The sequence below is a fragment of the Silurus meridionalis genome, chromosome 10, assembly GCF_014805685.1.
Source record: "Silurus meridionalis isolate SWU-2019-XX chromosome 10, ASM1480568v1, whole genome shotgun sequence".
In the NCBI taxonomy this organism is placed as follows: domain Eukaryota; kingdom Metazoa; phylum Chordata; class Actinopteri; order Siluriformes; family Siluridae; genus Silurus; species Silurus meridionalis.
Window position 1 is genome coordinate 2,884,516 of NC_060893.1, and position 27,729 is coordinate 2,912,244.

General features: G+C 39.4%; 1 protein-coding gene across 6 annotated transcripts in view; it reads left to right on the forward strand.

Moving 5' to 3' along the window:
- Positions 1-27,729, forward strand: part of anks1b (ankyrin repeat and sterile alpha motif domain containing 1B) — a 227,912-nt gene that overhangs the window by 119,451 nt on the left and 80,732 nt on the right. For all 6 annotated transcript variants that reach the window (XM_046859927.1, XM_046859928.1, XM_046859929.1 and 3 more), the window contains 2 exons: positions 7,365-7,554; positions 27,078-27,634. In XM_046859927.1, the coding sequence (XP_046715883.1) occupies positions 7,365-7,554; positions 27,078-27,634 (747 nt within the window). The remainder of the gene's footprint in view (positions 1-7,364; positions 7,555-27,077; positions 27,635-27,729) is intronic.

Here is a 27,729-nt window from a genome sequence, read left to right on the forward strand (position 1 = left end):
GAAAGCCTTCAGTTCTGACTGGAATATTTTTATGAATGGGATTTCCATCCACAAAAGAGCCTAAGTGCTATGATAAGACCTTTTAAAAAAACTTGTAGACCAGGGTTCCCCAAAATATTTTCTGTGAGGGCCACATCATTTTTCCTTTCTTTAATGGGGGGACGTCAGTCTTTAACAAAAAATGACATGGGAGTGAATACGAGTATTATCGTTGAGATTTTATTAAGATTTTAAAATGTATTTTTTATGCTCTCTAATGCTAATGTGTGCCACGAAACCGGAAGGTCCTCACAATCCATGTAATTACGGAGTAAGAACAGGAGCTTTCAGGATTTGGATTTGGATTTGGACTGTAGCATGTCAACAGTCTGCTACACTGACACAGGACTAGAGTTTGCATCTGATCAAATCACTGCACCACGCAACATGGTTTAGCTGTAATAAATGGAAATTTGGTGCAACCCAGATGAGGATGGGTTCCCTCTTGAGTCTGTTTCCTCTCAAGGTTTCTTCTTTATGCAATCTCAGGGAGTTTTACTTTGTCGCTCATCATAAACTTACACATAAAGAACATCTTATTCATTCTTTATCACCACATTATCTTTGTAAAGCTGCTTTAATATGATGTTCATTGTTAAAAGAGCTACACAAATAAAAATAATTTAAATAAATTATTTTTACTGAATCCTGAAAATGTGTTAAAGGAAATAAATACAGCACACAGTCTCAAGTGTAAAAACAAAGCACATGGCCTCAGCGATTTACCTCTGGAAGCTGCACTCGTACTGACAGTGGAAAGTGGAAGCCGGAAAAACTATGTTATGGATTTTTGCAGATAGCAGAAGTTCCAGCTATCAACTATCGGTGCCTCGAACTCTATTTATAATTAAGAGAAATTTTAGTTTGAAAGCCAACCTTTATTTTCAAATACAGATATTATAAAAGTAAAACATATATTTAAAATGTCATTTTCAGAATAACAACTGTAGTTTGTGGACCCCTGCTGTAGATAAAAGAGGCTTATTAAGGTGGCTTAAATTTAGACAGCAGACAAGGAGAAATGTTGGGTTATTTTGATCATTGGTTTAATAACTACAGGGTTTATTTTGAATTATTACTGATTTTTCTACTAGAACCACAAGGTTTAAGGTCAACTCTAAATTCTTAATAATATAAAGCAAATACAACCTGAGGTTTGGAATGATCCTTTCATTTATTGAAAGAAAGATTTATCCAACACCCTTTTCACCTGTGCAAAAAAGTAAGTGTGCCCTTACAGAAGGCATATAAATAAACCGAATGTAATGATAAAATTCATGCGCTTCTGTGTTCAGTAAATGTTCATTTTAAAGTGTATTGGTATTTCCTCATGCTCTCTTCTTCAAAGAAGATCTGAAATCATTTAGCCTATGAAATAGAGGAAAAAAACGGAGGAAATAAAGAATTTTTTTTTGTGGTTCTGTTTATGTGCTTACCGTCAGCATTTGTTTTTTTCTGAAAACAGAGCAAAACATTTTGATACACTGATTTGGCCTAATTCACATCAGATGAGCATGTTTTTGCTCCAAACATTCCCCTAATGCTGTGCATGAACTCTCTTGGTGTGAGCCGCATGACAGGCGTGCTAAATGAGGTAATATAAAAGCTAATGCTCTCGAACAAACTGAAAGAGCAACTCAGATAAGAGGCCAGGAATCCCTCGGCACAGATGGCACAGCACAACCGAGGCTCGAAGCATGCTAGCGCTAATGTGTTATCCTTTCCCGAAAGTTCACAGTGTAAAAGAGGAAAGGCAGAAAGTTTTAAATCATAGAGCCGTGTCTTGGGGTATAGTCAGGCTACAGTACATTAGCATCTGGGATAGAAGTGTGTGGAATGTTTCAGTGGGAGACTTAATGGCATTCATCACCCTGCAGTTCCTCAGGCTCACATTATAATCAACATGATTGCAATTCATAATTTTTCCATTAGTTTTTCTGAATAAAAGTTTATCACACAAATGCACCACCCTAACCACAGTACACACACACAGTGGCGTGTAAGGAGTCACATTTGGTGTGTGTGATTCAGACAGAGATAAGAAGTAATGAAGTACAAATACTTTACGTTACTGTACTTAAGTAGTTTTTTTGCTATCAGTGCTTCACTTCACTATTTTTCACTCATTAATTTTTTACACAAATATCTACTTCTTACATTTTTAAACCAGGCTCCCCACTTTAGTTTTATCTATTTGGTGACATGACATTTTTCTTCTCATTGCATGCCGTTTTTAGTCCATCAACCTGTCCCTTGTCATTGCACAGCTTTTTCAATCTACCACTGGTGCATGATTTCCTGGTTCTCACACGCCACAGGTAGGCTAGTTTATGAAGCTAACAATGAGCAAGGTAGAAGGCAACAAGAAGTAAGTGGTTATCATGGATGAGACTGAGGGAGTCAATGATGTAAACATGACTGAGAACAGAGATTTTCCTGATCAGCTGATCATCATCATCATTTCTCTGCTTGTGTTCTATATGGTGGATGTTCATCCTGGATACATTCATTAGATAAGAAAATTTGAAATTCGTTTTGTGTTAGTATACAGATAGAGAGAATAGAAAAGCCTTTATTTGTCACACATACATTACAGCGAAATTCATTCTTCGCATATCCCAGGGTCGGCCATGATACGGCACCCCTGGAGCACAGAGGGTTAAGTGCCTTGCTCAAGGGCCCAAGAGTGGCAGCTTGGCGATACCGGAGCTTGAACCCCGACCTTCCGATCAGAAACCCAGCACCTTAAACACTGAGCTACCACTCCCATATAAGAATATGATGTGAGGTCCAGTTACCAGCATGACACTTATACTGGTAGTCGTAATGGCTACTTTTTTACTTAAGTACATGTCAGAGCCCAAACTTCTTTGCTTGAGTTAAAAAAAGTGTCATCAGTACTTCAACCTTTACCAGAGTCTTTTAAAACATAAGCATTTGTACTTTTACTTCAGTTAAGAATGTGTGTACTTTTGCCATCTCTGGATACGGATGAACATGCATGCTGTGCTTGTTACCTAAACTTTAACATGACAAGCTCATTAGATATAACACAGTCATCACATAGTGATAGTGTGTATGTGTTTGTCAGGGTGACAGGAAGTGTGTGTGTGTGTGTGTGTGTGTGTGTGTGTGTGTGTGTGTGTGTGTGGGTAACAGGCTCATTAGCAACTACAGCTGTGAATAATTAGCATTCCTGAGAGGTGTCTTTAAGATTTGATGAGAGCAGCTTTGCTTACCGGGGCACAACTGTGAAACAACGGATTTTGTCGCTAAACACATTAGCACGACGACCTACAGTGCAAACCATCAGTATCAAACGGATAAGGATTGCTAGGTTTAGCTACGTCTGACTTAGCATGGGATAAGTCGTGCAGTGAGCGCACACCATGCTCACCTGGGTGTCTGCTTCATTTTTTTCTGTCGGGTTAATTCTCATATGAACGACAGTGTCAACGAAACATGGGGGATTGGGACAGCCTGATTTTGGCAGCTGTAATTACAATGCAGATGAGAAAAACAACACAGGAGACAAAGGGAACAGGAAATAAGCAATGCTAGTGTTTTCTTTAATGAGTAATATTTCCATGCAAACATGTTGAGACGCAAGAACAGGATTTGTATTTTTTTGCTGAATTTAATATTTAATCAAATGCATGTAATTAAAAAAACCCTCAGTTGAGACAATGTTCATTGTTAAAAGCGCTATACAAATAAAATGAATTGAATTGAATTGAATTGAATTACAACAAAGCACATTTCTATTAATTAAAGGTATTTCTTTATTTTTTTTACTCACTTGAAGACTTATCTTCTATCTTCTACAAACCTTTTCCAGCATTAGATTTGATTGGATTCAACTTTATTGTCAGTCACTGTTCAAGGTACATGTACAGAGCCAATGATATGCAGTAAGCATATCATTAGAAAATGTTCTCAAGGTTTTCAACACCCTCTGAAGGGCTTCATGGGCTGAAGCAGTGCAGCTGCTGTACCACACTGAGATGCAGTTAGTGAGGATGCTCTCAGTGGCACAGCGGTAAAAGATCTCCAGTATCCTGTAGATGGGGCTTTTTAGGTTTCCTCAGCTGCTATAGAGCGCTGACCTCCACCTTATTGAACACCTTATTTGGGATGAGTTGGTCTTCCTTTCCTCACCACCATCAATACCTGTCTTTATTTACACCCTTGTAGCTGATTTAACACAAACACACTCCAAAATCTAGTGGAACATCTTCCTAGAAAAGTGGAGCATATTATAAGAGCAAATGAAGACTAAATGTGGAATGGGATGTTCAAAAAGATTTTATGCCCAGGTGAATAAACTATATGGACAAAAGTATTGAGACACCAGACCTTTCCTGCCATATGCTGGAGGCACTCAATTGTACAGAATGTTTTTGGATGCAGTATAATACAATGTTGCGCTAACTTGAACTTTGAAACCCAAACCTGAACCAGGATGGCAAAGCCCCTGTGAACAAAGTGAGCTCCATGAAGATCTGCTTTACATGATTTGGAGAGGAAGATCTTGAGTGGCCTGTTATAGCGCTCTGATCTCATCCCTACTGAAAACCTTTGGGATGTGAACACTGTCTGCATTCCAGGTCTCCTCACCTCCTTACCTACATCAGTACCTGACTTTACTAACACCCTTGTGGCTGATTAACACAAATGTCCACAAGCACACTCCAAAATCTAGTGGAACATCTTCCTAGAAGAGTGGAGGGAATTATAAGAGTTAATCAGGACTAAATGTGGAATGCAATGCATAAAAAAGTCCATACCGTACTTATGAAAATGTGTCCACAAACTTTTGCCAATATGCTCATTGTAACAAGAAATACTACATCAATATAACATTATTCATACTAATCTTTTATTTTTGGCTGTCATGAAGTTTCATAGTTGAAAACCACAAATATAATGTGACATCATTTTTCCAATCCCCAATCCATCAAACAGCTCCTCAGGGGTGGTCCAGAACCTTATAAATCAGGGAAACTGTGTTAAATATGAAGTACAAATACTTCATTACTGTACATAAGTAGATTTTTCTAGTATCATTACTTTACTTCACTATTTATATTTGGGACAACGTTTTACTTTTACTCATTATATTTTTACACAAATATCTATACTTACATTTAAAAAAACAGACTTGTTACTTTAGTTTTAATCTATCTAGTGAAATGTCAATATTTTTTCTTCTTATCCTGCGCTGTTTTAAGCACATCAACCTATTTTTTGTCATTGCGTGGCTTTTTCATTTCCTATCTCTCACACACCACAGACGCAGGATAGTTTTACGAAGCTAAATGATCAGCAAGGCATAAGGCAACAAGAAGTCTGGGGTTAATGTGGATGAGACAGAGGAAGCCAGTGATGTAAACATGAGTGAGAACAGAGACTTTCCTGATCACATGATCATCATCATCTTTTCTCTGCTTGTGTTCTACATGGTGGCTGTTCAGTCTGGATACATTCATTACATAACAACATTTGAAATTTGTTTCGTATTAATACATTAATATGACGTTCAGTTACCAGCATGACACTAAAACAGGTAGCCTGCTGCTTTTCAAAACATGAGTATCTGTACTTCTACTAGACTGAAGGATGTGTGTACTTCTGCCACCTCTGCACACAGTGAAGGGTATTGTATTTGCATTCACTTAGTTTCACTGTAGTCTACAGAATAATTCCTGTTTGTTACATTCAATACCTGACTGTGGGACAAGAATGCACTAGAATGTCTTCTTGAATCAAGCGGAATTCAAAATGAATCTTGGCCAGTAACATTTTGTTCAGCCGGATTTAGAGTGCAGAAATTGCTGAGAGGGAATTTTATTTTTGGATTCTGAATGGCACTGTCTCATCCTTTGTAGGCAGTTTTCTGAATGCCTTGTCTGTGGACTGTGAGTCTCTGGACAGACAATGCAGACGTGTAGAATGGAAAATAAGTGTCTTAATATTTAAGATCAGCTTCTGAATGCAGTGATGTTGCGTTAGCAGGGTTTGAAATGCGCTCATGGAGCTGCCAGTAGGCGGTGCTTAAATGTGGCATACTGTATGCTGCATTTATCTTCAGGTCATAACATTACAATAATCCCCCCTTCAACTAGGAAATTGCAACAAAAACCAACAATATGATACATTAAAGATACATACAGTTGATTTAACTTCAGAACGATGCAGCTCTAATTCTGCCATGTTAATCTGTATTCTATGTGACTCTCAGGACACGTCTCGGTCTCCGTAGTGTTGTGATACGTCATTTTTTTACGTAGCAGCAGTGGTGCTGAGAGAACGCGCTCGAGAAACAGTTTAGCGAAAAGAAATCAATCTACATATCAAATATCCATTACAAATCATTGCTCACTTTTTAAATAATAAAAGTTTAATGCATCTACTAATAATTATATAGAAATACATCACTGTACAGTACTGATGCAATGTGTTTTTTTTTTTTTAAAAGCATTGCAGTTTAAATGTCAACTTGAATGAGTTCAACTTGAGTTCTATAGAACTGACTTATTGTGCTAAAGAGAAAAATACATTACTCTACACAATTAGCTGATAGCTTGTTGCTAGCACAAGACAAACATGTAGATGACCATGTATTGTTTTTCCACAATTTTCTAGTTCGAAGACATGATCGAGTTTAATTCAGTAGTAGTCATAAGCCAGGAGCCACGTGTTGGAACGAAGAACGTAATGTTTTGTTCTGCTGTTGTATTTCTCTGAGAAATATTAAATACTATGTGTGTGGACAGAAAGAGAGCATGTGGTTCTCCATAAATGAGGCTGACAATTTTGGCCAGCATTTGGCACGTATTAATTAGCATGACACCTGTGATGCAACAGGAAGTGAAAATGACGCTTATGTAAACCACGCTGTGGTTATGCAATCAGATAGCGTCATCATCCTCGTCTCCTTTTCTCCCTTTCTCTCTGGGCGCATCCGTATGAACCCCCATTGACAGGTGTTTTTCAGTCTAATTTGTCTGGCTGAGAAGCAGCAGCGGCGCATCATGTTTTTCAAACGAAACAAGCTGGTGTGACTCAGAGGTGCTGAGCAAGAAGGTTTTCGGCCGTTGCCACACACCATCGTTACCTTCCTCATGAAATGATGACCGAAAGCATAGTTAAATGATGTTAATTGCATGTACAATGTGTGTGTTTTGTCCCTGTGCTTAGCCACGATAAAGGCCAGTAATGAAAAAAGCTGAGTGTCCTGAGAGTCCTGAGTGTATTTTCTTGTAGAGGAATGTGTATAAGCCTCTCAGAACTACAGTGACCAGTGTGTTGTTCTTCTCTTTCTTCAGCCCAAACAGCGCACATCCTTGTCTTCGTCACAGGATGTACAGCGGCCGGTACTGAGCCACAGTGGTGAGCCATCAGAAGTGAGCTCATCTCTGGGCTATGCCAGCTTCAGCACCAGCCCACCTGCTAGTCCTCTCATCAGTCCTGCTAACTACTCCACTGGCTCGGCAGAGGACTGCACCCTTCCTGGTAAGACGTCTGTTTTTCCCACGCTATTTCTTGCGTAAATACTTTAAACATTCACTATGTATATAAACTTTTGCGTGGCCCAAATACCACAACTACAAGTGCCTGTTAAACATCCAAATCAGATAACAGGAAGTCCCCAATTCTCCATCGTAATATATACAAATATTGTATATCGAGACATGACCCAGGAGTCTGAACAAATTACAGTAAAAATGGAGCAATTTACAGTACCATACTGTAGGATTGACCCCGAATAGTCGAAGATTTGCTGCTTTGATAAAAGAAGCCTGATTTAACTACCAGTCTCACAGTTTAATCTTTGCAGAGATGCCTAAAAAAGAGGATCATACTGCTTTGGTTATGTGTGGGTGCTCAATGTCTGATTTCACCTAGAACTGGCGGTTTTCTCCAAATAAGTTAATATACAGTATATTATACTAATACTGTAAATAAAAAAAAGAAGCTTTTAATAAATATTTGTAATGTGCTTGAATAAGTACAACCCCCCTGTGACAGATTAAAGTTTCACTTTCCAAAATCCGTGAGTGATACAGGAGCGTCTTTGGAGCACGGACTTAAATATTTAACAATGACTTTCTGTAAAGGTATATTCTGTTTTCATTTAATTCTGCAAATTAATTTTTATTTGTTTTTTCGGTGCATTGTACTTAAAGCGAGCTCGCACAAGCAATTTAGATGATTTAATTCGATAAGCCGACATGTAAAATGCAAATCCTGTGTGGCCTTTCTGCAATTATTTATTATTTTTTTTAGGTTTATTGATTCAAAATGTTTTTATACATTTTCTTCTATATCTTTGTCTGATGTTCAGTACATTGTGGTTTTAGAATTGTTAAAGGGTTCTTTTTACTAAAGTTGATCCACATTTATTATAACTTTAAACAGATTTTAAAAAGGCATCGTCAGTTTTGTCTATCACTTGTCGGACAGTTGTGGTCGCTTTATTATTAAATTGATTCTGTGAGTGAAACAAAATAAACGTTGCCTTACCCACTTGTTGACTACCTGGTGTCTTTGCCGTTGTTGTTGCCCCAAACACACGTGATTCATCTATCAGTCGCGCATAGGGACAAGACTTAAAGATTCTATGTAAATCCTGTCAGGAAAACCCCTACCGTAATGTATAAGCTATACAGTATATGTACAGTACTGTACGTAGCAGCAGGCACTTGGACAAGCTTATGGATTGTGAATGGAGGATGGAGCATATGCTGCTACGTTTGCCTGCCACGCAAATAAAAATACAAAATATTTTAGCAATTTTGTCGTATCGCCATTGTATGATCACAAAAAATGTAAAAAAAATCGCACCATCGCAAAATTTTACATTTGGACCATGGACCATCGTTTAATCCAGCTTTCCCATTATAATAAGCTTTACTTTTCTTACACTTTATTTTTTTGCTTGCCTGGTAATTTGTGATCATTCAGTAACAAGAGCATTAGTTAAAGCAAGAGTCTCAGTTGCAGGTTTGGACCTCTTCTTTATAGTAATGGAACTGTATTCTGAGACTGTGATCAACATTTTTATTTAAATTTAGTTTCACTTCACAAACATATTGCAGATCACAGTTCAAAAGAAATATGTACAAACAGATGCCATGAAGCCGACCACTTGTATAAAGAAAGAAAAATAGAAGAAATAAAAGTCAGATAAGCGAAGTAGTACTTTTCAGCAAATCTAGCAACCTCCTTTGCGCCATTAAGCCTGGCAGTGGTAACTTCCAACAAGACAATGTCTCTGACGTATGATAGTTGTGACAGTGGATGGTTCTATCCATATCTTCAAAATAGTCTTTTTGGTACTTTCTGGCAGTACTTGCAGCTGATATGATCCTTTTTTGATGAGCATTCAACTGGAGAATGGAATCGTCTAACAATAGAAAAAGAAGGGTATCTCAGAGGTATATCTCGATGCAGGAAATCCAAAAGAACAGAACATACAAAGTTCCAAAAAGGAACCACCACTGGGCATTCCCGAAACATGTGCATGTAAGAGCCTACTGTAGATTTATTACATAAATGACAGTAAGGATCAGATCTACCCTTCATCTTGTATAGTACACTGGGAGTGTGATAGGCTCTATTGATACATTTATATTGTATCATCTGATGTGCAAGATTCTTAAAAGAACTAAAACATCTGGCCCATACAACATCCCAATCAGATTGAGCAAGTCATTTTCTTTCCCAGGAGTGGATAGCTGGAATATAAGAATACAAGGGGGTATGTTGTAAGACAAGTTCAGAAAATCCGGACGCAGCCCCTGCGGTACCTAATTCATCTAGACATTATGTCATGTTATAAATGTAATAGTGTACAGTATTTGACCAAATATTTTTTTACAAAATTATTCCTAACGTTCCTGAACATTCGGTCCTGCTGCAGATTCCCACAAATTTTAAAATAATCCGCAACTTGTTTGTTAGGTTCCAAATGAGAACATGTAAATTTTCCTTGCCGCGAGTTCCGAACCGCGAATTATCGGGGGTTGACTGTACTGCATTAAAAGGATTGAGTTCTGAATCTTGAAGTAAACCACTAGAAGGAGTATTAATGTCCATCCATTCCCATAGAGGATGTGGGAGCACTTGCAGGCCAAAGGAACGCCATAGGCCTTTAACGCTGACCTTAGTCTTAAATATAAAAAGTAGGAAAATCCAGGTAAAGAAACTCAGCACTTAATTTCTGAAACGATTTAGGGCCGTTATCACAATAAATGTCATTCACTGTATGAACACCAGCATCAGACCAGGCTTTAAAAACGAGTTTGTTACCAGTGGATAAACGATTATTATGCCATAATGAAGTGGTCTTAGTATATAAGAAGGGGCCTATAATTTTCTCAACCTTTTTCCATTTTTCAAATGAATATTCAATAATAGGTCAATATGATTTCTTTAAAGATTTTGAAATACCTGAAAAGGGGAGATCTTGTAAGCAAACAGGAAGGATGATATTCCCCTCCAGAGCTCGCCATGGAAGCGATGAATCTGAATTAACCCAGGTTTTGATTAGCCTTATTTAAAAATATAGATTATATAATTCAATATTAGGAAATGACAGACCTCCATCTAATTTCTTAAGTCAGATTCTGTTTTTTTCCATCCGTATAAATCCAGAGATAGCTGCATTAAGCTCCTTGAAAAAACCTTCAGGCGATGAAAGAGGCAACATGGAGAACATAAAATTTACCCTGGGAAGTATATTCACTTTAATTGTAGATATTCTTCCATGAAGAGCTAAACATATGGTGGACCATCTGTTCAAGTCCTTCTTGATCTTATTCAGAAGAGTTTTATAATTAAAATTAAAAATAAGATGTATTGAGGGAAATATAGCAATACCCAATTATGTAAACTATTTGGCTATGGGTATCAGTTGAGGTAAGCTATTAGATTCTTGTCTAGCTGCCTCATTCAGAGGCATTAGAGCAGATTTATTCCAATTTATTTGTAACCTGAAAGACTACCACATATCTTTAAGCACTCAGGAACGGACATAGAAATAAAGAGCAGAATATCGTCAGCATAGAGAGAGATTTTATGTGAGGTATTTATGCAGATAATTGATTGTATTGTTAAAGTTTGCCTTACTGCTTGTGCCAATGGTTCCACTGATAAAAATCCACTAAGTAAAGAGCAAGGGTGATAACGGGATTGACGGGTGCCCCGGTCAAAAAAAAAAAGAACAAGATGCCAAAGAGCCTGTAAGAGCCCGTGCTGAACAGCAATTGTAATGTGTTTAAACCATTTGAATGAATCGTTGCCCAGCCCCTACATGATTAAGAACTGCCTAAAGAAAGCTAAAATCAATCCTATTAAAATCCATTAAAATGACTGCAGAGGCGACCGGACAGGAACTGGATCTATGAATAATGTGTAAAGCCTGATGTTATCAAAGGCAAATCGGTCTTTAAGAAACCCGGATTGGTCATAATTTATGACTTTATCTATACGATTACTTAGTCTATGGCAGGGGTGGCCAACCAGTCAGAGACCGAGAGCCACATTTTTTACTGTGTTACTGCAAAGAGCCACATCATACACATGGGCACACATGAACATCACCCATCCCTTCCTCTTACACACACACACACACACACACACACACACACACACACACACACACACATTTCTGCTCAGTCAGATTTATTGTAAATGTCACACACCAACATAATGACAGAAATTGACTCCTACAGTTCTAAGACCACAGGACAGTCATTTTCAACAATGAACACTGCACTGTCTCACACACACAAACTCTTAGTTTAACCAATTCCACAAACAAAAATATAATAACTTACAATAGGGTTTTTCTTTTACTATGCATGTTACTTAGTGGGACTTTTGGCATTCCTTGCCTTAAACAATCCTCTTCAAATTTGCCTCGTATTCCGTTGTTGCCACTCAAAGCAATTCTTTCACATGTGTCAGTAAGAACAGATCGATGCTTTGATTTCACGTTTCAGGGTAGAAAACACAGACTTTGTGTTTTTTTTTTTTATGTGCGTGTTCACTTCGCTTGGGTTCAATACGGTATTTTCGTCAAATGCGCATGTGCGTGAGATGAATATACCGCAGGGGTGGGCAATTAATTTTTACAAGGGGTCACATGAGAAACCTGAATTGTGTCAGAGGGCCACACCAACGATAATATTTTAGGGATGCACCGAAATGAAAATTCAATTCAAAAGGCAATGAAATCCATAATTTTTTGTGTTATGCCTTTTGCCTTGGCACCATCACTGGAAAACTTTCCTGCCTTTTCAAAAACGTCCTCTACAGACGGAGTGCGCATGCTCGGATTGACTTTACTTTTCTGCGCCGCATTCTTCTCATATTTAGAATGGCAATCGGGATGTTTGGATTTCAGGTGATACATTAAACCCGACATGAAGAAACTCTTTGCAGATACACCCCCTCTTGAAATTTCAGCAAATGCAAATCGCTCTCCGCACACCGCAGACATGTTGCTCTTATCCAGATAATCGTGTGCTGGCTGCGATGTTTTAATGGCGTCATTACAATTGTGTTTCTGCCGTGTTGTTTCGGTGATTTAGGTATTTCAGCTGAAAATTTTAGGTCTGATATACCGCAAAGTTTCCCCGTAGGGGCAAGCTCATTTAAGTCTTAAAAATACCGTATTGAACTCAAGCGAAGCGAACACGCACATTAAAAAACAAACAAACACAAACTTCGATATGAACGTAAGAGCCGCATGAAACCAGCCAAAGAGCCGCATGCGGCTCGCGAGCCGCGGGTTGGCCACTCCTGGTCTATGGGTTTTAGTATGGTTTTAGTAAGGAGTTAGGTGAAAGCGTTATGAGAGCGTTATGAGAGCTTTTTTTCGAACATTCCATTCCACATTGAACCCCTATTTGCTGTTATAATAACCTTTACTTTTATCCATATAGTGAATATGCTGCAGAGTTTTACTATGGAAACTCTATGCAAAGTTCTTGAGGAGTTTTGAAAGAAAGCTGACTGAGACAGCATGAGATGATTTTGAAAGCTTTTGCGGTTATAAATAGTCTACACGTAGCCGGGTCGAATGATGAAACTCTACTTTATCAATAGATTGCTGCAAACACTGATGCCTCGTTTCTCCCCACATGCCTCTTTAATTCTGAACACATTCTACAGCAGTTGCATGAAGAAGTCATACATCAAACCCACATAAAATGAAGCGCGCATTAAAGCCACTCTGATCGCATGCGCGTCGTCAGGGCCGACGAGTGTCGAAGTCACTAAACGTGTTTACATTGCCAGTAGGTGGCGACGAGAGACGCATTATACCACAGCGCTCTGTTTTCATTATTTCTACACGCATGAAAGTCGAGTCCGTGGTGTGAAACGTGATGAGGTGCTCAGTTTTTAGAGGCTATATCACTTCCTGTATGTCACTTCCTTTTCGGACCCTGTGTGGGCAGGTGTGGTTACCATGGTAACGCGATTCCTGTTAGCACAGAGTGGGAGTCAGTGACGGCGATGTCTGTAATGATGAGATCCTGGCAGCAGCCACTCACCAGCACTGTCTGGATGCCGTCTGCCACCCTCCTCTGCAGAAACACAAAGAGAAAGAAAAAAAAATGGAGGTCACGCTAAGGTGAAGCGTCATCTCAGAAACTGTGCTCTTTATCTGTTCCTGCTGCTAAGGAGAATTCATCTCTGTCATTGTCTCTTTAAAGTTCCCATTGGTTGTTATTACTGTAATCTCTAAAACTCATTAGTCCTTCTCACTCCGCTGCTCTATGGAGCCACTCAATGTCCAAAACAACAGACAAGGCCAAAGATCAACTGACGCTTTCCTGCATTAATCTCTCAGTTATAGAGTAGGTGACTTTTCAAGGCCTCAATATGTTCCGTTTAGCTCTCTGTTCTTCTTCAGATCTCGGAAAACATAAGTGCAGACGCATGCAAACGCAAGCCACAGTTTTAACAGGCGGATGGAAATTTATCCAATTTGGTGTGCGAAGAAAAATAATACATAATAAGACAATACAATTGATGGAAGGCTTGGTGAACTACATAAAGGTGGGTAAATGAAGGACTTTGAAAGGTACTTTTTTACTTGCCATGTGTACACTACAGCAGTAAAATTCTTTCTTCAGGAAGCTGGGGTTCAGAGCACAGGGTCAGCCATGATACAGCACCCCTGGTGCTAGGGTTAAGGGTTGAGGGTTGAGGGTTAAGAACCAGGGATTTTTAATAGAGGTGACCAGGCAGGGGCCAGCAGTTACTCTGAAGTGGCACAGAAAAATATCATTATGCAAACATACATGGCACTCATTCAACCTTACAAAAAAACTTTTTCAAGTATTAGCGGTGCTCAACCTCACAACCACACCTCGTCTCCCAGTTTTTCACGAATGGCGTGTTTTTTTCCGGGAAATTCAGCTAGTTTTGCAATCCAAAAATTCTCGTATTGACTAGGGGTGCCCCCTGAATAGTTAAAGATTCAATGCTTACAACATTTTTACATTGTAGCTTTAAAATGTTATGAGGATTTGTTTCACGGTTAATGATCAAGGTTCTTCCAGACCAATATTTGAGAAATTAATTTCGTGCAAATGCAATTATGAGCAAGGTGGCCGTCACTATGTCTATGGTGGTTGCAGCCACCCCTGGCCACCTCAGCTCCACCCCTGCCTTGCTCATAGGCCTAAGAGTGGCAGCTTGGAAATAGTGGGGCTTGAACCCCTCGACCATTTGATCAGTAACCCAGAACCTTAACTTACTTTTGTGTGTGTCTGTCTGTCTTTCTGTGTTTGTGTGTGTGTAATGTGTGGTTAAATCATTGGATTTAGGACTTTGGAACCAGACTGGAGAGGGGAACCATTCTCATCTGGGTTGCACCGAATGTCCATTTGTTACAGATAAACATTGTTAAGGTGTGCTGTGATGGGGATCAGATGCAAACTGTAGTCCTGAGTCAATGTAGCAGACTATTGACATTAACATTAACTATTAACAATCCAAATCCATCCTCAAAGCTCCCGTTCTACTCCATAATTTCATGGAACCACAGGCTGTTGATGTGAAACCTTTTCATAGCACATTCCTTCAGTATACTCTACCCTCTAATGTGGTGCATGTTCCACTTCATGGGTGTGTTGAGTGTTTGCCCCATAGACTAAATGAGTGATTGATATTGGAAACTGTACAGAATCTAAAATACTTAAGGTACCTAAGACAAGTTGATTACCAGATATAAATCCTGCACATACTTGGTGCAAATTTAATCTGGATTAAAAATACTTGAGACTGGTTAAACAATGTACACCAGTAGCTGGGGGACTAATGCACCTACTTGGGGACCAAAAGGTTTATAAGAGATTGTTGGGCTTGAACCCCTCGACCATTTGATCAGTAACCCAGAACCTTAACTTACTTTTGTGTGTGTCTGTTTGTCTTTCTGTGTTTGTGTGTGTGTAATGGGATAGTGGTAGCTTAGTGGTTAAGTAATTGGATTTAAGGTCTTCAGTTAAAATCCCAATCACACCAAGCTAACACTCCAGGGCCCTGAGCAAGGCTCTTAACCTCATAGCTGCTTAGTTTTATAAATAAAATAAATGTAAGTCGCTCTGAATAAGGGCATCTACCAAATGGTAGTATGTATGGGCTATAGCTGTGTTCAGTCATTATGAGGTTGTGTGTTGGGAGTCCAAATCCTCCATGCTTGTAGGTTGAAGCAACTGCAGGGAGCTGGAGTGTCCATCTGGCTTAGAGCTGATTCCTGAAAGATTTGTCTGTAATTAAAGGTTTAGTTTCTTTTTCTTTTTGCCTTTATTTCTATAAAAAAATACACTTCAAAATCAGGTCTTTTTGAAAAATAAAAATTCAGAAATAACAATTAATGGTAATAATCTGCATAACTACATTACTTTATTCACCGCCTGACCCTGACTTCCTGTGGAACTTTCCAGAAGGTTTTTTATCGTTTATCTAATGTAAGCAAGATATGTTATGTAATGTTACATAGCAGCAATGACTTTTCAAAACCAGGACACTGTGGCTGTTAATAACTATTTAAAACATTTCATCAGGTTTAGTTTCCGATTTAAGTTCGTTCAATTCTAGAAAACCTCATCGGACACGTTTTTAGGATGGATTGTAAAGCTGGACGCTCTTACAGAGCTGCTGCGACTCCTTTAACAGCATTTCATTGTAATGACTATGAGTTTGAGAGCCAGAAGGAACATGCAGCTTAGTGCACAGTGTGCAGTCTGTGTGAGCTTTATTAAATACAGGCATATTTCTAGTATTTTTGCCCAAAAGATGGAAGGAGAAGGACGTGCCAGGTCGTGTGTATAATGACCACACATTGCAGATTTACATCGCAATTTGAAAACCCGCACCACTCTTACTCTGTTATTCGGAAAATAAGGATGGATGACAAAAGGATAGATTCTAATCTCTTGTAGTTGTGCTGAGAATGCAGGCAAGCCTCTCTGGGAAAATACAGCGAGCTGAATTTCTTTAAAGTTTATTCGTTTCACGTTCTTGAAGCTGGCAAGCTTTCTAAAAAAAAAAACCCAGCCATTTCTTTTTTTTAAAATGCTAAATCGTTTTTTTGTTTGTTTTTTTGTGTCTTTTTTTTAGTTTTGCGTGTATCTGTTCAGTCAGTCAAATTTGCTTTCACACCTATTATTCATTAATACATTTTCTGATCTATTCACAGTCAGGATGTTTAGTGTGGATTGACTAGAGTGTTGTAGGTGTATTAGAAATCTTTTTATGCACCTGAAATGACTCCAAGCCCACTGGGTAAAGTGGGTAGACCACTGGGTAGACTCCCAGCTCACTGGGGAAAGTGGGTAGACCACTTGGTAGACTCTCAGCCCACTAGGTAAAGTGGGTAGACCACTTGGTAGACTCCAAGCCAACTAGGTAAAGTGAGTAGCCCACTCGGTAAACTCCAAGCCAACTGGGTAAAGTGGGTAAACCACTGGGTAGACTCCCAGCCCACTGCGTAAAAGTGAGTAGACCACTGGGTATACTCCTAGCCCACTGGGCAACTTGGTAAAGTGGGTAGACCGCTCAGTAGACTCCCAGCCAACCACTGGGTAAAGTGGGTAGACCACTAGGTAGACTCCCAGCCCAATGGGTAAAGTGGAAAGACAACTAAGTAGACTCCTAGTCCACTGGGTAAAGTAGGTAGACCACTGGGTAGACTCCTAGTCCACTGGGTAAAGTAGGTAGACCACTGGGTAGACTCCTAGTTTACTGAGTAAAGTGGGTAGACTATGGCTAGACTCTAAGCCAGCTGGGTTAATATGGGTAGACCACTAGGTAAACTCCCAGCCCACAGGTTCCAAAGTTCTTTGCACATTTTTAACCCTTCTGTTGTGCTGTAAAGAAAATGTTTTTGGACCCCCTGAATCTCAATTCAATTTAATTAATTTTTATTTGTATAGCGGTTTTAACAATTAACATTGTTTTACAAGCAGATTTACACAAGTAATGGGGTAATAAAGAATGAATGAATGTTCTTTAAAAGTGTAAGTTTGTCCCTGATGAGCGAGCCGGTGGCGACTGTGGCAAGGAAAAAACCCCTGAGATGGCATAAGGTAAAAAACCTTAAGAGGAACCAGACTGGAGAGGGGAACCATTCTCATCTGAGTTGGACCGAATCTCCATTTGTTACAGATAAACATTGTTAAGGCGTGCAGTGATGGGGATCAGATGCAAACTGTAGTCCTGAGTCAATGTAGCAGACTACAATCCAAATCCATCCTCAAAGCTCCCGTTCTTACTCCATAATTTCATGGAACCCCAGGCTGTTGATGTGAAACCTTTTCATAGCACATTCCTTCAGTATACTCTACCCTCTAATGTGGTGCATCCACTTCATGGGTGTGTTGAGTGTTTGCCCCATAGACTAAATGAGTGATTGATATTGGAAACTGTACAGAATCTAAAATACTTAAGGTACCTAAGACAAGTTGATTACCAGATAAATCCTGCACATTCTTGGTGCAAATTTAATATGGATTAAAAAAGACTTGAGACTGGTTAAACAATGTACACCAGTAGCTGGGGGACTAATGCACCTACTTGGGGACCAAAAGGTTTATAAGAGATTGTTGGTATCGTTTCTTAAAGCCAGCATTTAAAACCTTTGAAAAGTTGCTGTGTAAGTTTGAAGCCATCCTTAATCCTGTTTACTATTTAAGCCTGGGATAAAGATATCTGCTGTATGACAGTAGATTAGGAGACGTAAGTGATAAAGTGATTTGTTTGAATCATGGCTATACAAATTCAAAATCAGCCTTCGCTTGTGATTCGGTTCAGCCAGAGTTAGACAGCTCATGGGGCAGAAGCATGAGTCATTCAGCTTCTCTGTACATCTCTACTGCCTCAGAAATCCAAGAATATATACTGTGTGTGTGTGTGTGTGTGTGTGTGTGTGTGTGTGTGTGCTTATATAGCTTATAATAAGCTGCAGTTTTCACATCTTCAAGTCCACCCCCCCACACACCCCTCTCATTTATAAGGTCCAATGTTTTGTTGCCATAGCAACTGGCATCAAACACATTCCTATTCCACTGGTGTTTAATTTTTTCGTAGGCGCCCGAATCGAGGCACACGTACTAGTGATTTCACACATGCGGACGTTACACACGACCGGCCTGCTGTCTGGGTTCTGTTAAATATTACACTGTGTCACGAGACGCAACATAAACATTGTCCCGTCTGCTTTTCTACATTTTTCTGTATCAGGATATTGTCAGCTATAAACAGCTTTTTCTGGAAGTCTATTTATAGCAAACGCTATAGGTGAAAGTGAAAGGATGTACAGCGAAAGGAAAAGTGTGCAAATGCCGCATGAAAATGTATGTGGAGCAGCTCATTAGGAGAGTGCCTTTGTGTGATGGTCACCGTGATGAAGGTATATAAAACCATGTGTCTGCGGTAGAAACTGTTTGGTCAAGGTGTGAAGGTTAACTGCGTTATTCAAGAAAGGGTCCCTAATAGCTATACACATACCCACAAAGATACCCAAACACATCTGAGTTTCTTTAAAAAAAAAAAAACAGTAAACGGAAATCACTTAGATGACAGAAGTTCTTGTCCCCTTCTGCTCCATAGATCTGCTTGCTTTATTTTAATGCCCTTCTTATGGATTGAGTTTAATAAATATTTTTAATCACTTGATACAATAAGGAAGCTTTCTATATGAGGATACATTACTCTGGGGGGGGGGTGTTTGGTCAAACTCAAGAACCATGAAGATTTTTTTAAACTATTGAATGTAAACAGTTTAAAAACGATGTTTACAAGAAAGTCTAAATTCCAGGGTTGTGATACCAATAAAATATAAGTTATTACAAAGAAGAAGATAACAGGAAGTAATTCTTGTTAGTAAGATAGCAAACTTTTTAAAACCAGGACATTGTGGCTGTTAGCAATAACTATTTATAACATTTTTTACGTTTGAGTCAAGTTTACTGGACATGTTTTCAGGGTCAGTTCTTACTCACTTGAAAATTTTTACAGACCTGCTGCATTTCAGCATTTAATTTTAGTGAAAAAGGCTGAGGAATTCCATGTGAGAACTAAAGAAAGGCAATTTGTTCAAATACTAGAGTCTGAAATAAGAAGAGGAGAGGCACAGATTACAAGTTGCTTGAGGTCCAGTGTAAAGTTTGCACAGTCAGCGGTGGTTTGGGGAGTCATGTCATCTACTGGTGTTGGTCCACTGTGTTTTAATAGGTTCAAGGTCAGCACAGCCGTCTACCAGGATGTTTTAGAGCACTTCATGCTTTCCTCTGCTGACCAGCTTTATGGAGATGCTGATTTCATTTTCCAGCAGGATTTGGCACCTGCCCACACTGCCCAACGCTCCAATGCTCTGACCCAGTCGTCTAGCTATCACTATTAGGCCCTTTTCAAACTCGATCAAATCCTTACGTTCTCCCATTTCTCCCTCTTCAGGTGCCATAAGGTAGAGATATTCTTTATTTCACCGCTCATAATATTATTGTCATGTCTGATCGGTTTATATGTTTTATATTTACTCATTTCTAAGTTTAGGGTGTACATTTTGCTTCTATTTTGAGGACCCAAAATCATCAGCCGAAGGAACTAGTCTATTTTAAGCTTGAAATCAATGAGAAATGTATAGAAGCAGGTTAATATGTGTATATTTGGAAATTATAGGTGTACAGAGCCTTCTGGTATAGGGATCTAAGAATGGGAGGTACACATGCACCCACACATCTTTCTTTCTCCCACTATACTTCTGTCTATCTGCTTCTTCCCTTTCTTTCCCCCCTTTCTTCTGCTCACTGGAACAGAGCATGCTAATTAGTCAAGACCACTATCAGGTGTATGCTCCTTACCACTCAGTTCCTCCAGCTCTGCCCTTCATTTACAAACCCTGCCGCTTGACCACACTCCCTGCACACTCATTCTGAAATATTTTTACTCAGTGCAATGTTTTGCAACTTGACTTGGACTGAAATGTCTAATATTTTATTGCCGTTCGATATCTGGGGGTGATGGAATGAGCAATTGCGACAGGATCGTTCCTGTTCCTGTGCAGGCCATTTAATCCCATTGGTCTGTTGTTTATACAGTCAGCACTGTTACAGTTTTCTTGGCTTTCCAACTTTTCAGAGCTGCACTGGCTCTATTTTTGGCAGGAAGTCGGTGCAGCTCGACACGGCAGAGCAAACATTTGTTAACAAGCAATTAAACATGTGACCTGTAATCCAGTGGCAGAACAAGCCATCCGTCTGTGTGCTGGGGAGGAAGAAAGAAACAAAAGATGCTCTTTATTTCTTTTTCCAAAAAAAAAAACTCCCTGAAATCCTTCTTTTCTTGAAGCCTATTTATGAATCGCTGCTTATGCTTCCTTTTTTTATATCTCCCTGCTTCTGTGTGGCTGCCGGTTCGAAGGAAAGTTTGTCATGAGCTCGTGGTGAGACGAATTTGTCTCTTTCAGCTCAGTACATTCTGTAAAGCCTGGGTGTGAGTTCAGAATAATTCTGACGTTCAGTAAAAGTGGAGCCCTTATCAGCATACACATCACTTTGCCTCTGGAAGTGTGTTCTGCATGACAGGACAAGCGTGTGTGTGTGTGTGTGTGTGTGTGGAGTAAATATGGTCTTTGGAGCAACTTATCAGATCCCCTTAGTCACATGTTTTTGCATGAGTGTGTGTTTATGAGTGACGCCTCTTAACTTGAAAAAACATTCCTTTTGAGCTCATTTTTTGCACACCTGTGGATATTAGAAGCTGTTCGTCCTCCTGCTGCAACCCTCATGTCTTAAGGTAGGAGTTAAAAAGAGTCTGGGCGTGATGATGATGATGATGAAGGGCATGGTGTTGACAATGTTACAGAATACTTTTAGATTAGACGCACACATAATCCATATAGATGTCATTTTATTGCAGCAGTGGTTGAAGTGATTTGCTGCATACTGTTGATCTGTTGTGGGTTTTAGTGTATGAGTGATGATGAGCTTGGAATCCATGGCCCAATTCCTCCCGGGGTTCTGTGTGTGTGTGTGTGTGTTATTTTCAGTTTTCTTTGCCCTATGAGTACTTTTTTACTTTTCACTGTATACATATGTCTCATTTCTCCACCCTGATCTTCACAGACGTTTACGGAGCTCAGGAATGTTAGGAATGTGGTTGCTTTTTCAGACACAAGATAACCGAAGGCCATGTTTATTGCCTCAGATTTCCAGATTGTCTTGAAGTAATAGGATTTTACTTTAAACTGTTTTTATTTTTTTATGTATTTTAGCATAGTGAACCGCTGACCTTCCGATCAGTAATGCAGACCCTTAACTACTGAGTTACCACCTTCACCAGGAAGCTGGGGTCAGACCTTATGATCAGTAACCCAGAGCCTTAACCACAGATTTATTCCCACCATCATCACCTCTCTGGCTTTTCCTCACCCAATTAGTTTTTTTTTCTTTATTTCTGAAGACCGAATGCGATTTGCTTGAAAAGGTTGGAGGAAGCTGCGTAGTGGTTGCCATAATAACCAGATTTCGCCTTTCATTTGCTTGCAAGAAAGATTGCAAATTATATTTTATGTACTGTATAATGATATATTTATATATTATATCCTATACTCCTGTACAGTGCAGTGCATGAAACCAGCCAATCATGTGGAAGCAGTGCAACGAAAGTCAGATAGTTGGTTTGAAAGAGGCAGAGGTAGAGGACAGAGTAGTGTGGAGACGGATGATCTGCTGTGGCCTGCCCTAATGGTAGCAGCTCTCATCGTAAACAGAAATCATAGCAAATTTAAATGATAAAACATTAAATGATTTACACTGTAAGTATCTGCTTCTTCTTCTTTCGGCTGCTCCCATTAGGGATCGCCACAGCGGATCATCCGTCTCCACTCTACTCTGTCCTCTACATCTGCCTCTTTCAAACCAACTACCTGCATGTCTTCCCTCACCACATCCATAAACCTCCTCCTTGAACTTCCTCTTTTTACTTCTTCCTGGCAGTTCCATCCTCAGCATTCTTCTTGTTGCAGTATGGTCTGAGAACTGACAAGAGGACCTTCTGCTTCTGCAACCTCTAAAGCAACACTGCAGCACTCATGAGTCTGCTTTCTGAAGTAGCTTCTGCACCTGACACACAGCACGAGGACTCTACTTCTTTAATGGACCCTTGCGAGGTCTATTCCCAATAGACAACGTATTGGGAAACCTGTGTAGGACTATGACCACTGTATTGTTACTCAGTTTCAGGGTGTTACTGTTCTTCTTACAGCCTCAGCATCTTTGTGGTGAGCAACAACTCAGATTCTCAAATCCTCAAAGAGTTTCTTTGCCATGAGCTGCATGTTGAACATCCACTGGTCAGTATGTGAGAACTGGACTCAAAGCACCAAATAATACAAAATACACAAATTTGTATGGTTCTTTCAAGCAGACAAAAACGTGAACATGATAAATAGGACGTGTGGCTTAGCACGGTTACACGACGTACAGCTATTATCACCCAGGGTGGACTCACTTTTGTTGCTAGTTATTTTGACAATAATGGCTGTTTGTTGAGTTATTTTTAGAGGACAGTAAATCTGTACTGATATACAAGCTGTACATTGATACTCTAAAATATATCCAAGTTTCATTTCTATAGTGTTGTTTCTTGAAAAGATATAAAATGTGAGCGGTGCACAATATTTTTGTTTCATGCTACCTGCTTTCCACTTCATATCGCATAGAAAAGCTTTCATTGGAATTACACAATCGCTCCTTCATCAGATGATCAGCTTGAGTTCCTGTCTCTTCTTGCAAATTAAAGGAGCTGCATTATTCATTGAAACACGCACACGCCCGCACACACGTCGCTCTTTCATGTGTTAACATGTCTGATTATTTAATTAAGTGAATCTTGTTCACTGCTTGTATTATTCTCTACAATAAAGACATTTCGATATCATATTCTAACGGTTTGCTGCTCGGTCAATCAATTCGGGTTCAATAAAGTTCATCTGCCTGATCTGAGCATTAGAGTGGGATTGATTTGGATTAGTATTTGGAATGATACAGTGTCGGGGGTGACTGTTGCTTGGGTTTCCTACGGTGTTATTGTGTTAGTATCTGTGCGCAGAACCGCTGTGTTCTAGTGTAGCATGTTGTCTGCTTTGACAGCTCATGTTGCTTGGCCCTGGATCACCACTATCTGCACCAGAACAGATTTAGATTTGGAGGAAACCTTCACGCTATGAAGAAGTGACAGAAGTAATTTCAGACCAAAGAAAACGTACAGCAAGTTTTAAACAATGCAGTCTAAAGTATCTGAGTCTTCTCTCCAGGCCTGTTGTTTTATTATTGATCATTTAGGATCTTATACAGATCTGTAGAAGCGGAAAAAGGTTTGTTCATTTCTTGAATAAATCCGGTAGTCATCATAAACAGGAGAACGGCGGTGGCTAAATCTCATGGATTTGTATTTTATCCTAAATCGTATTCTTGCATTGTAAGTATCGCATGAATGATTTTTTTTGTGTTGAAATTTGGCAAAAACATTCCTGGCAGATGGACTTTGGTGAAGTGGTGAAGGTGGATTTATCTGTGTCATCTCTTATCCCCTTCCATCCTGTTCTAAATTTTTTTTATTTATTTTTTGCTGTAATTTGGTCTTTAATATCAAAAGTTTGATCACAGGACTACCGCCGAGAGGAAATGTTCACATTTGAGACCGAACATGCTGCCTTTTTAGTTTCATTGTTTATTTTTTTTCAACAAGACAAGTTTATTGTGATCTTTTCACACAATCACTTAGCCTTTATTTTGCTTTATTTATTAGGGGTGTAACGGTACACAAAATACACTGGTTTAAATCAAAAATTCAATATCTAAAAATAAAATCTAATAAACTATAGAAGTTCTCAGATAAATGAAAGAATTCTGAAATGAATATAATATAAAGCTAAATATTAAATGTAGTGAAAAAAAAGATTTATGTATAAATAACTATCAATTACAGTGCAGCATTAATTCAATTGTCAAGTTTATTTCTTTGCTGCTTTTCACAATGGACACTGTCTCAACGCAGCTTTACAGAATGTAATTATTATAGAACTAAAATTTTAAAATAAGTGAATTATGTAAGAAACTTTAAGAGGAAACAGAATCAAAAAGAGAAATCCATCCTTATCTGTGTGAATCCAAGAGTCGTCTTCTTCTCCCATTAGGGATCGCCACAACTGATCATCTGTCTCTTTCAAACCAACTACCTGCATGTCTTCCCTCACCACATCCATAAACCTCCTCCTTGGCTGCCTTTTTTTCCTCCTTCCTGGTGGCTCCATCCTCAGCATTCTCCTACTGATACCCCATGTCCCTCCTCTGCACATGTCCAAACCATCTTAATCTCGCCTCCCTCACCTTGTCTCCAAAACGTCCTACATGCACTGTACCTCTAAATATTATAGTGTTATTTTGAGTTTTCAGTCTATAGTCTTCTTAGTTGCAAACTAAAGTCAAAGTTACCGTTTGTTTCGGACTATAAGCCGCTTCTTTTTTCCCACGTTTTGAACCCCGCGGCTTAAACAACGAAGCGGCTTATTTATTAATTTTTCCTGGGGTTTTTCCCGGTTTCACAAACTTCAAGCCAAAAAACTGAACCCCATAACATTAGACCAATGAAATTTCCGAAAATGAAAAAAATGAAAAAACGCACCTCACCTGTGTTCTGAGCTGCACGGCATTGGGAGAAAAAACTTCCACCAGTGGTGTTTTTTAAACGCACGACGATGCCAAAAGAAAAACTCTCGAGAGAAATAGTTGTGAAAGGAAGGAGGAAGACAGTGAACAATGACTTTCTTGGTCGGCTACTGTTTATATACAAGCCGTTGTAACGCGTTGAGTCTGGGTGAAGGAAGAGCTCGCTAACTCCAGTTGCAACAGAAATCATATAAGCACAGACAGGTTTCCAAAACTTGTACTTTTTTATTTTTCTTGGCAACAGCGTTACGGGTTAGTCAAAGAAACTTAGAAATGAGCATCAGAAAATAATGACATATTCCTCGGCCTTGCACACATGCAGTAATAGCGGAAAAATGCGGAGGCAGGCTATTCCCAAAATACCGCTATGCTCTTAAAGGAAGCGCAACATATTTCACCCGTTACACCGTGTAACAGACACTGTCTTTTGTTAAAGCCTGTCTAAAGTTTATTAGTTTCAGTGTAGACACCTGCAGCTTATTTATGTTTAAAATAAAAATATTTGTAAAATTCAGTGGGTGTGGCTTATATATGGGTGCGCTTTATAGTCCGGAAATTATGGTATGCTTTTTTATTCCTGTTGGAATTTGGAGAAGGATTTTTTTTTCAGCCAATATTCCAAGAAAATAGTTGGACTTAAATCAATCAGATGTCCTCTCATTTATATTTACATTGGCTTTTATAGCATTCGGCAGATGCCCTTATCCAGAGAGTGACTTACAACTGATCAAGGGCCTTTGTTTAAGGGCCCAGCATTGACAACTTGGTGGTGCTGGGATTTGAACTTCAGCCTTCGGATCCAAAGTCCATGTCTATGTCAAATTTCTATTTATGCCCTGATAAAAAAAAAAGTGTTGTTGGGTGTACATTCTTTTTTCAGTTTATCTATGTTAATGATATGTTAAATAATGTTACTTATTGTTTAATGAATAATCAAAACAAATCAGGAAACTAGGGTGTGAACTGAAGTCTTCCGATATACTTCAATTACATAGTAGAAGCGTGCTGCTTCTGTCGCTTTGGCATGTGAGCATTAAATCTCAGCGAGGTGTCACTGGCAAGCTGTAAGCGTGATTAATTTGATATGCATTATGCTGATTAATAAGTGGATGTGTGAGTCACTTGGGAATGGAGTGAAATTCTACAGACACTAACAGGTACTCAAAACTATAAATGAAGAAATAATCAGAAAGAAACCTTAGAATGCATGTAGAAATGCCTTCATCATGTACACTATGTGGACTAAAGTATTTTGGACTTCTCCAGCCATACGTAACACCCGAAAAAAAAAAAAAAAAATTAAAAAAAGCTTGAGGCACAAAATTGTAATATGACAACTTAGGATTTGATACCATGAAATTTTCTTTTTACCTGAATGATAAAACCTTATTATAGCTTATTAAAGCTTATTATAACAGCAAATGGGGATTAAATGTGGAATGGGCTGTTTTAAAAAGCTTAATCTTATGGTCAGGTATCCACAAACTTTTGTCCATGTATTGTATCAGGCTGTTGAGCTTTGTTTGCAGTCAGCGCATAGGAGGACACACACACACACACACACACACACACACACATATACACACAATACTCTCTCAATATTTAGATGCACACAGAATCTCCCGGCTTTTATGTTTCTGGTTTGTCTCAACACATCAAGATTTCTTTTATAAATATGTGCATGCAAAAGCACACCAGGAAAGTTTATATAAAGTCTTTCTTTACGTCAGTGTTTATTGATTGAGATCCAAATGTATGCATGATCTTGTCTCTGTCCTGTCTCAGATGAGGTGGTGGAGCCGAAGGAGTCCACACTGAAAGACGATCGAAGGGAGAGCCGAGTCCCCGAGCAGTTTGCTGGCCTGCTGCATGGCTCATCTCCAGCCTGCGAGTCCCCAGACAACCCCTACCAGCTGTACAGCAAAGTGTGCAAGGATCCACCGCAGCGGCACGGCAACCTGTTGCTCGCCCCGAACCACTCCGTCCCGTTCCCCGCTCCAAAAATCTACAAAGAACCCAAACCTCAGGTAGTGTACCGCACCATCTTCCACACACGGGTCAACCAGCACCAGTCAGTGCAGGGGAAGAGCGACGCGAACCGGAGCGGAGAAGGTGGGAGTAACATCACCGGGGTCTACGAGGAGAGAGCGTGCACGCTCGGAAGGATGCGCTCCGGAATGATGAAGAACGTCCCCGAGCTCCAGCTTTCCAGAAGCCTTTCTAAGTCTGACTCCAACTTGGTGGTAGCTTCACCCATCGAGGAGGAAAAGCGGAATTCTCGAGGGCAGAACAGCCCCAGCAGACTGGACCGCACTCCATCCTTCACAGCTGAGTGGGAGGAGGTAATAAGACATTCATTGTTCTTTCATTTTTAAGAAAGTCACACTTGGTGCATTGTGCCATGGTGTAACATTTTAACATACATTTGGACAAAAGT